Below are 11,835 nucleotides of genomic sequence, written 5' to 3' on the forward strand. Positions count from 1 at the left end.
TTAAAACGAAAAAGATATGGGTAGGATAATGCGATTATTCTCGTATAAGCATATAAGCTTTCTAAAAGAAATTTGTTTTCGAAGTTTTAATTCATTAATGCATTGAGTATACACTTTTGTAATATAATTTCCTTCCAACAATCGTAAATTCAACATTCATAGACGTTACAGATGATCATTATGTTCAAGAGCCTGTAAATCAGTGGTTGTCTTTTGTTGCTGTATATCATATTTGTTTTTCGTTTATTATTTTATACATTAATCAGGCCGTTAGTTTTCTCGTTTGAATTGTTTTGCATTTGTCATTTCGGGGCATTTTATAGCTGACTGTGCGGTATGAGTTTTGCTCATTAGTGAAGTCCATACGGTGACCTATAGTTGTTAATTTCTATGTCATTTGGTCTCTTGTGGAGAGTTGGCTCATTGCTATCATACCACATCTTCTTATTTTTATATATAGTGTGTTCTTAGAAGCAAAAACGTATCCAATTGTGCATGAACGTTGTCTTGATTGCAAATTTCAGCCACACACTACTATGTACGGAAGATACAAAATAGACAAACACATTCACTGAAGTCAATGTTTGCGTTTTATTACAATCATGTTTTTTTTAAATATGTTGCAGACTGTATGATTTTGTATGATCTTCAATCGTTAAAGAACAAATAAAATAAGCTAGCTAGTCTTATGAATATTACGTTTTAAAATCTTTTGAATCATCGTTAATTACACTTATTTGTGATTACAGCTTGGTAATATGTGTTTGTCATTTACAAGCCTACATGTATTTGTTATTTACAAAGCAGGATATTTGTTAAACCTATACATAGCTCTTATATACATAAGCATTAAAACATTAAAAATTTTGTGTAATTCGTTTTTATTGTATCATTTTTACAGTTCAATAAATGTATTCCCCTGTATGGTTTCGCTAAAGTGGAAACACTTTGAAATTAAGCTCATTGTTGAAAATAGTCATGTAGCTGTTCAGACGAAGAAACTAAATCCTTTAAGATTACATAGTATTCACATTACTTCTTGTTAACTTGCTCTGCTTGCATTTATATGTATCTTTGGCCTGCCAAACTTTTGTTATGATATTTCTGATGAAAAATTTAGAGCCGTCTTGGCAACCTCAGTATGCTTAACTTTAACTATTTCTATTCAGTTTATGATGTTATCAATTTGACAGATATGTCAGGATAAAAATCAAAACGGTTACGTTGTCTGTAAACCATAAGTTGTGTGAATATAGGAATAAGACGTAAATTTAGTGGTAACGTTTGTTAAAGTCACTATACCCTGCAGTATACGTGGTATATCAATGTGTAACTTAAATGTTAAGCGATTAATATATAGTTGCAACATAAATCTTTAAATATACTCTTTAAAACAAAATAATATCCTTACAATATAGCATAGATAAAAAAAATGAATATCACTTTCATAACAATGAAACATTAAAGTTTTTATAAACTACATAATCTTAAAATAAGGCTTATATATTGACAGATATTTCCGTTTTACATAAAAAGCATAAAGTTTGAAGCCTTAAAGGATATATATACTTCTTGTATTTAATAGAAGTATGTCTAGTCAATATCTGAAGTATATTAATTTATTGTTTTCTAATTTTTTCATATTTTCCAAATCATGCTGCAAAAACGGTGGCATAATCAAAACTAATCCATTAAAACAAATTCTTGCTTTTATTTATATTCCAGAGATAGGGGACTAACCTACATGAGGCAATCAACGGACGACATAAACACCAAATATTTTGTATTTATAAGCAGTAGATAAGTTTGTATGCATCTCCATGAATCTAAAAACAAATAACATGTTTAAAGAACTGACATCAACACCATGATATTGTATACAAACCTCAACACCAGTATTTAGAAAGTTACTGACTTTGGGTAGATACAATGTTATCAATAAAATTGAAATAGCAAATAGTTGAAAGAAATACGGGTGGTAGTAAATTAATTAGAATATATGATGCTAACCATCTCGTCGTTTACTTTTCACCGTTTCACCAGCCCAGAAGTCAGCACTGCAGTATCGACATGAATTGATATGGTCATAATAATACATTAGCTGTTTATAAAACTTTGATATTTTTCGAAATACTAAGGGTTTTCTACCAAGGAATAGATTACCCTAACTTTATTTGGCAAAACTTTTCAGAATTTGGGGTCCTAAATGTTCTTCATATTTTTTTTATATACGATCGTGTAGCGTACAGAATTTTAATCCTGGTATCTATGATGAGTTTATTCGGAAATACTACTATGTCGTGTTTAATGCTCTTGACAATATTTGAAGGTATCACACGGATAAAGAAATTCAATTTTACTTTCTATTTTAAGACAACCAATGTGCTTGCAAACATATTAATGTAACATCTCTAATTTGTTAAATTTTATCAGATCTACGATTGTTTCTTCAAAACATGAAACTATTTTATTTTCCCTAGAGGTTTTAATGAAATATTGTTTTCTTTGTATTTACTAAATGTGCATGCATATGATATGATTTACCCTGTAATTTATGTTGATCACAAACGATAATCACATTTCGGCGAATGCAGCAAAAGAGAAGCGATAAATACCAAAGGGAGATTCGACTCGTTAATTTTGCATTAGTATTAAAATATTCAACTTTTCTACACTTTACACAAGTATTCCCAATTCCAAACTAAAAGACAAATTGAAACAGTTGGCCCTGCTTTGTTTCATAAAAAAGAATGGCCTACGCAGATACACGTTTCTTGTCTCAGGGAGGGATACATCGTACTTTGTAAACAATCGCTCTACAAAATTTCTCTGAAACTGACGTTATCAAGATGCTCGATTTCTTGATTGACAACATATTTTTTGTTACGTTTGAAGGACGTGTTTTTGAACAAACAATCGGCATTCCCATGGAAACCAAATGTGCTTCTCTTATTGCCGATTTGTTCCTTTTTTCATATAAGGCTTACTTCCTGCAGGAACTTCTTAGGAAGAAAAAAAAAGTTAGCACTACATGTATCCTTTAATTTCACTTTCGCTATATAGATGATGTTCTTTCACTAGATGATTCAAAATTTTGTGACTATCATGTTGAACGCATCTATCCCATCGAACTTAAGATAAATGATACAACAGATAAGTTAACATGGTTAAGTCTGCCTCATATCTTGACTTAAATTTAGAAATTGACAATGATGATCGGTTGAAAACAAAACTTACGACAAAAGATATGATTTAAGCATCCCAATTGTGAACTTCCCATTTCTATGTAGCAACATTCCAGCAGCACCTGTATACGAAGTATATATCTCCCAGTTGATACGATATTCCAGGGCTTATATTTCCCATCATGATTTCCTTGATAGAGGGTTGGTCCCCACAAGGAAGCTATTAAACCAAGAGTTCCAAGTGTTGTAGTTGACGCCGTTCCTTCGTAAATTTTACGGACGACAAGTTTTACTTACAATGTAAGGAATGAACATACAATGTAATAATAAATAAGTTAGTTGAAATATTCTCGAGAAAAAAAAAACTATGTAATCAGTATGCATAAAATTATAATGACGAACCGTATGATATAATAATAATATTGTATGAGCTGAATGCTTCACCATAAAGTCAGTGACCGTTAATATTTTTCAAAAATATAACTTCGTTGTAATACCAGAATTTAATTGGCAAAGATCACACAGCTTCTGTGTTTTTGTTATAAGACTTTAGTCTGCAAAATAAACAAACAAACGAAGAAAAAAATCGGTCCGATAAAGCACTTAATTTTTTTTAACTGGTTATAACAATGAAAATAATATTTGATTCATTCCTGCGTCTGAAGCACTTTTCTTAATTAACAGTCATCGGCAACGTTGAAACGCAAACATTTGAAAGCCAAGGCTGTGTTCGACATAAACACGAAGAATATATGACCAAAAGGTACACACAACAGAAACGCACCTACACCTTATGATTTGCGTAGGTACAACGAGTTCTTACATACAACTTTGTTATTAGGATATTTAAAATCTGTTAATGACATGCATTGACATTTCGATAGTTTTAACCCAGACATTATATGTACTCTTTTAACGTCACCAGACAGTTTATATAAATTTTTAAGCAGTTGTCTCTTTTATGATTTCTGCTTTTAGAAGTTAGATGTAACGTTTAATGTCACAACAAAGGACAACAAAAGTATAACATGTTTAATACCAGAGGAATCTCCAATCTTATCAATATGAAATGACCAAAGAGTAGACATCAAACTTCATTATAGAATATATGCTTATAATTATGTCGGCAAACAATCGTTTTATGATATACAGCTGAATTTATACATCTATACAGACACATTTAGGGTCTCTTGACATGATATGTAAAAATAATCTTGTATGTTCAGAATTGAAAGATTCTGAATTATGGCTATACGAAATTAACGCATTAAAAAGAATTGTCAAGCTTATCTCCGGTAAGAGGCAATATCAGTTTATCGATGTTCAAACTCGTAGATCCATGCAGTGTTATAATTCATGTTTATTATTGTATATTTACACATATTTTTACACATATATGTCTGAAGGTTGCTTAATAATAAAATCTTGAATAGAATCTTGCCATCTTGAATAATACACATAAATCAAGATACAAAAAAAACCCCTGAAGGAATCGCAAATTACAATAAAAACGAGACCTGTTGTCTCAATAGGGTAAGCATATATTGCTACAATGTATTTATTGTCATGTAAATACAAACTTGGTTAAATTCTCGCCAGATGGAATAATAAAACATCAAGAATCGGTAAATTTGCAGATAAGACGACAATTCTGATATTCTTACATTTAGGAAGACATCGTTTCGATGTCTGTTGTGAATTGTAACACTGACACTTTGTATCGGTCAGACTATTCATGATGATGACCATTAACTTGTATAGTGTCGTTTTTCGTCGTTCCTTCTTATAACCTTGCTGGAGGAAGTTATATATTAAGAGGAGATCCTTGTAAATGTTATCCGTATAATATAAACATGCGCATATGTTTTGTATCAATTTGGAAATAAAAACGCCCTTCAATATGGTACCGGTTATGTAACAACTAAGCAATGTAACATGTTTAACTCCGCCAGATTCTTTATGTGCCTGTACCAAGTCAGGAGCCTGTAGTTCAATGGTTGTCGTTGGTCTATATCTGCTATACTTGTTTTTCGTAGATTGTTTTGTTATAAATAAGGCCGTTAGTTTTCTCAATTGAATTGTTTCATATTTTTCATGTTTGGGCCTTTTATAGCCCACTATACAGTATGGGTTTTTCTTATTGTTGAAGGCCTGACTGTTGCCTATAAATGCTTTGGCTCACTTTATTTGAACTTTGGTGGATGGTAGTTTCATTGGCAATCTTACCACATAAAATATTTGGCAACTCATGTGTTATTTTTGGTGGGCGTTTTTTATATAGGTATATGAGAAATATGTGTGTAAAGGAGTATCACCTGTCCTTCCGTTCTTGCCAACTTATTTCTTTATGCGTATTTCAAAATTCGGGACTTTATTGATCCAATATTTTTCTCTAAACCCTTAATAATTGATTACGTAAATACATTGAAATGTGCTTCATTTCTCTATTTGCGTCTAGAAATTCATAATGAAGTTCAGATGAAAACTAAACTTCAGGACAAAAAAAGATTATTTCAATTCTTACATGAGCAACTAAGGACGTGCCACAAATGCACCACGCACATCTTATCCTTTTTAAGCAACTGCGTAAAGTGCTAGTTTTTGGTTTGGTTCTTTTAGCGTAATCTTTAGTTTTCCGTGTTTTGTTTTGTGTTTTGTTGTTTGTCATTTCGTTACCTGTCTTTTTGGTCACTAAATTGATATTTTGAATTTGTTTTGATGAATTTCTTATTTGTTTTGTTTAAACGTTTTCACATGCTGCCTTCGAAGTCTCGAAGAGTATTATTTTTGATAGATTTCATTTGTTGATATATCTTATCTGTTAATCTTTTTTAGTCCACAGTTTCTTTATCATTTGATCTTATTTCATACCATCACTTTTCTTCATAGTTTAAATACAGTATAGTTATGCGACATATTAATACTATTTGATACAACAGTTTTCATCTACACAAGACATGAACTTATTTTAACCTTTTTCAGATCAGATAAACATTGTTCTAGATATGACTTGTGAGATTTTTTTTACAGAAAACAAGTAGTGTTATATGCGATGGTTTTCAAGATTTATGATTTAAATTTAGTTGTTTGGTTTTCTGCAATAACAATAAGAGTGGTATAGTAAATGCTTCTACGTGTTCATAAAAGGTATAAGTTAATTCAAAGGAAGTGAAAAATAATGACACAAGAAAATTATTGAACGCCTTTGGTTCTGAAAAAAATGTAAATCTATTAAACACAGACTTCGAAAACTCGCAATTAATATCAACTTCTTTCTTGTACATGAATCTACTGAAAAAAAAATTTGTTTCGTCTGCAGAACTGACAAAAAACCTATCATGATAAAAATAAGACAAAATCACGAAGCAAAAAACACAAAGACAAAAACAGCAAAAAAATTAACTAAAAACAACCTTCACACAAAAACAAAAAACAAAAAACAACTAAAAAAAAATAAAAAATTACCAGGTCTTAGAGCTTTATCATGTTTTTATACCTAAAAAATTTAAATTGCACTTGTTATTATCATAGCTTTTAACAGTGTGTTGTAATTACAATTATGGTTGCTTTATTCGTTGATTTTTTAGTTTTTTAATACTCATTTAGTATGATTAACTACTAATTTTGAATTTTGATAAAAAAAATCGTTTATCCATTTAATTATTGTTACATGATTAACCAACCAATGTTGATTATCAACAATCTTCTTATTTCGTCATCCTACAGCTTTTATCGAAGTCAACATACTATGTGCTGCATAGAATAAGTTTCTTGATAATGAAATCCGATTAACCAATAGATGACTGACATTAACATCTAAAATAACTGAAAACCATGTGATCACTTAACCTTCATTGTGAAATACAATGTAGTATAAATATCGCATGATATTCGAAATTGTTTACATCAGTCTTTGTATACCATCAAATAAGTTGTGTAAATCATTGTGAATTGAAACCTGCTTAAGAATTTGAGGAAAACAATTTTATCCTGTTTAACTAAAGTGCCACAATTCAAATTGTATTGAGTTATGACAAAAAAGATATATTCAGAGATGCAAGATAACAACGACATGCATTATATCGATACAACAAGATGTGTCCTCCCGGAACTATCATCATCGGTTATAAGGAAGGAAACACAATCGGAGCCGAATTCTCGTACTAGTTCTTTAAAGAAAAAGAAGCAGCAGGCACATGAATTTATAAAAAAAGATATTAGTTTTAATCTTCCAATGGACACATTATCAAAATATTCTAATGACTTGACTGTGAATGAAATAAAAAAGAAATTTAAAAGACGGTCTTTTGAAATGACATCAGATGGACTTTTAAATGACAGTCTTCCATTTCGTCGTAGACAAAGCAGTGGTTCGTCAGTATCATCTCACTATAGATCAAGACTTACAAGTGATGCATCTAATGCAAGCTCATTTTCTTCTTCTTGGAGTTGCTCATCATCATGTTCAACTGGATACTACAGGGTACCAATTATGGGAGCTCATGGTGTTGGTAAAACAGCATTAGAGAATCGGTTTATGAGCTCGGAGTACATGTCGCATATAGAATCAGATATCGGTAAGTTATCTGGTTTATCGGATTCAGAAAATAGATTTTGTCCAAACGGAGTTTAACGAACATTTTTTTCTGAAATCAACATCTATATCTTTATATTAATTTAAATATTTAAAAAAGACAACTAGATTGTCTAGATCATTAGAGTTACAGTATATAGCACATAAACCACGAATAAAAGAGGATATGGAATTTATGCCAATGAAATAGCAACATACGACAGCAATACTAAAAGCCATCGACAGGGCATCAGAGTCATCAATAGTAAACATGTTTAAATGCAATACGTCAATTTTTCAATCGTCTAGAATCTTTAAAAGTGGTGAAGAAATTTGAGATAAACAATGAAATTTATTCCATTAACACCACATTCTACAAATATTAAAACACATAAATAAAAGATATACAATAACCACAGATACAGTTTTACTCATCTAACACTTTTGTTTAACATTTGTAGATGAATTCGACGAAAGAAAACTTACTGTCGTCGTCGACAATGAGGAATCTACAATGGAATTTATGGATTTGCTATCCATAGAGGTAGGTATAATAATAATAATTAGTTTTTCTTTTGATTGTTTCTTTTTCTCGTTGCTGATGTATGTGAAAGTCTCTATGTTGTGTAATTACATGGTAAATACTGATGGGCTGGAAAATATCAATGTTTACTTATCGAATGACAAAAAAAAATGATATGATAGAAAGAATCACTTAAATATATATTGTTTTTGTCAGGAAATTTAAGGAAAGCACTAAAGACTTGTTTTTACCTTTGAAATTTTAAATACAAATATGCATGAATCTTTATTTGAAAAAATTCTTAAGTGAAAAAACTGAATTTGTACATAAAATGTTTGTAGATTAATTTCATCAAGAAAGTGAAAAACCAAAATAATTAAACTAACATTTATAACTTGTTTCATTTAGCACGATGTTTTACCAGCAGATGCCTATGTTGTTGTGTTTTCCGTCCACGAAAGCGATTCTTTCACACTGGCAGAGGGATTTCTACAATATCTACGCAATGAACTTGATAGTGACAGACCAATAATATTAGTTGCGAACAAAATAGATTTAGTCAGGAAACGACAAGTCACCAAAGAAGGTAAGATGTCCTATCATCACAGTGAGTATAATGTGCTTATCATATTAATTTGTTTATATCATTGTTAATTTTTTTATAAATGTAAATGAAATTGTTAAGAAATATGTACATTTAAAATGCACTTTATATCTATTGCAAAATTTTGAACAAATCTAAAGTCAAGTAAAACAGTATTTAAAGAATTCTCAACTTATATGATGGGCTGCTGTTTTTAATACTGATAAACATAATGTTTTAACCATGGTTTATTATGTTTTCAGAAGCACGCCAGATTGCAAAAGAATTTGAATGTAAATACATCGAAACATCAGCTGTGTTAAACCACAAAGTTGACGAACTACTAGTTGGGTTGTTAAAACAAATAAAACTAAAGCTAAATCCAGATGCCATTCAAAAAGCAGCTATTTTGACACAGTGCAAAGGGAAAAGGCATTCTCTTTTTAAAAGACTTCTTAGTAAAATCTTAAGACGCACATCAAAAACTTTATCACAGTGTGAAAATTTGTTTCATCTATGATTTGTTATATATTAGGCACTAGTGGATGTATCATGATATTAATAAAGCATAATTCAATTGTAGTATATTTCAACCATTAAATGCATTTTTATATATATATCATACATGTAGATTTTGTAGTTTCGAGCAATACAAACGCCCGAACACATTTAATAAAAGCAATATAATCATATCATCAATTCTCATTCTATATGCAAACGGTTTTGAGAAAATAATGTTTAAGTTAAGATTCCTAGTAAAACAATACAAAAATGTTACAGTAAAGTGCCTTATCTTTTTGATCTTCAACGTTTTGATAGAGATTTGTTTGTGATTTATTTAGCCTTTATTTTTGTATACTTTAAGAAGACTTTTGAGTTATTGTTTTCTTTATTCTATTTATCCTCAAGGGTTAAGTGGACAACTTATAAAATGCTTGATATGTTATTATTTTCTAACGTCTTTGGCAATCTGTACAATCATGTGCTGTTATCATATATGCAACTATGACAATTACCATGAAAGTTTTATTAAACATTGTTTAACAGTTAATGATATTGTTACATTATTACGAATAAAAATATTGAAAAATAAAATAAAAACAAATTATATCATGTGCATTTTTGATTTTTTCAATAGATAATTTTAAACAAGGTTTAAGATTGATTGGGCATCATATCAATTTTGTTTTGAATGTCACTTATGGTTCTTAGTAACAGGAAACGTTCGTCCGGCGTACTTATAATATACGCCTGTTATCTTGGGTCCTTTTTTAAAAAGATAGAAGAAAACATAATATATAGGTAAGATGAGTAATTAAAATCGTCTTTAACTACTCAAGACCAATATATTAAAAGACTACGTTGATTCATTTTGATTTTTAATATGTTGTTGGTCTGTTTAGAACTGAACTTTACAAAAATAGAAATCATTTAATATTACAATGATTGTGTACTCTCATTTTTATGTACCAATATTCCAGAATTGGTCATTGGCTTCCATCTTAGTATCTTCTTCTTTTCGTTTAACTGTATGAGATCACTTACATTGAATTATGCACAGCTGGATATGCTAAGCACTTTGAGACAACAAGTGTGTCAGTGAAAAGATCTCTTTCGACTTTAACTATGATCTCGTGTGATTTCAACTATTTTCGCACCTATTTTTTTACATCAACCCCTCATCATGGGAATGGACCAGTTTTTGTTAACATTGAATTGACGCTTGTTGCGTTCTCGTCATGATGCAGGTTTGACAAGATTGTATGCTGTCAAAGCTGTGAGAATATTGAACACGTTTTTGTTTATTTGAAGAGAGGTACACAGCATGGAAAGTGCATACCGAAAGGGAAACAATATTAATAAAAACAGAACAATACCCTTCAAAACGAAACACAGAAATACAATAAAATCCAGAAACGTTCTATTGTATATAAAAAAGAGAAGTGGTATGAATGTCAATGAAATAAATATCAACCAAATGAATTGAATCTTATTAACTATATTTCACCGTACAGCCTTAACAATGAGGAAAAACATACCGTAAATTTTACTAGAAAGTTTACTACAGAAGGTTCCAAAATTTAAAAAAAATATAAAACAACTGAAACAAAAAATTCCGAGTCCTGATCTGTAAAACAAAAAGATAAACAAATAATAAAAAGAACAGAAAGCAACCATCAACAAACACTGGATGACAGGATCCTGACTAATGACAAAAACAAATCGAATAAGGCGGTGTTAAATATGGTGTTCGTGAGCGCTCACCCTTTCTAACCTGTAACAGTGATTTCTTATATAATACAAAATAACAGAAAATTGTAAACATAAGTTGGAAATGGCTTGATTCATAAGATATAAAGACACACACTACTGATCTAACTTAACTTGGTTAGTATTGTAGATTCCATTTTGGTCCTATAGCGTTTCAAGTGATTCACGACTTACATACATCCATGGCTTTGCAAGTTTTGGGTTTGAACTTTCCTGAAAAGATAAAATCCCTAAACAAACTCAAAGTATACATATTCAGTTTTATTTGGTACCTTATATGCAAAGCATTATGAGTATTTCCTCATATCCCATCCAAAGTTTAGAATCCTAATGTAAAAGTACAATATATGACTAGAAAATTACAACTGATTTAGATATTAATGCAATTTTACATGCTTGAACTTTCAAACGTCAGGGTAATGCCACAATCACATCAAGTGCGGTCTTTAGATGATATAAATTCTGCTTAAGCCGTTGAAATTTTAATATATTGTTAGACAAGGTTTACATCGATTTAAAATGATTTGTAAACTGTTTCAAGGTAGAATTATCGTTACTTTTATATAACGAATTGTTTTAACTCAACTTTTTTTTATTTCTATCGAACATTACATAATTTTGATGAATGATTTTCTTTTTATGAATATTGGTTATTTGTGTTCACACATTGAAACCGTATCATAACATATCATTAATCTAA

The 11,835-nt window shown here is 30.3% G+C and overlaps 1 protein-coding gene across 1 annotated transcript; it reads left to right on the plus strand.

Annotated features, from left to right (window-relative positions):
* Positions 1-7,419: 7,419 nt before the first annotated feature.
* LOC127702064 (ras-related protein Rap-2a-like) lies at positions 7,420-9,874 on the plus strand. Its single transcript, XM_052206065.1, has 4 exons — positions 7,420-7,762; positions 8,220-8,302; positions 8,690-8,867; positions 9,128-9,874. The coding sequence occupies exons 1-4, from the start codon at positions 7,420-7,422 to the stop codon at positions 9,382-9,384; spliced, it is 861 nt and encodes a 286-aa protein (XP_052062025.1). The 3' UTR covers positions 9,385-9,874.
* The last annotated feature ends 1,961 nt before the right edge of the window (positions 9,875-11,835 follow it).

This window comes from Mytilus californianus, unplaced genomic scaffold (genome assembly GCF_021869535.1).
Source record: "Mytilus californianus isolate M0D057914Y unplaced genomic scaffold, xbMytCali1.0.p SCAF_5, whole genome shotgun sequence".
Classification (NCBI taxonomy): Eukaryota; Metazoa; Mollusca; class Bivalvia; order Mytilida; family Mytilidae; genus Mytilus; species Mytilus californianus.

Excerpts from the sequence above, each read along its gene's own strand:
- LOC127702064 (XM_052206065.1), top strand. The coding sequence starts at position 7,420 with ATGGACACATTATCAAAATATTCTAATGACTTGACTGTGAATGAAATA. Across the intron at positions 8,303-8,689 it reads TGGATTTGCTATCCATAGAG|CACGATGTTTTACCAGCAGA; the intron begins GTAGGTATAATA and ends TGTTTCATTTAG. Across the intron at positions 8,868-9,127 it reads ACGACAAGTCACCAAAGAAG|AAGCACGCCAGATTGCAAAA; the intron begins GTAAGATGTCCT and ends TTATGTTTTCAG.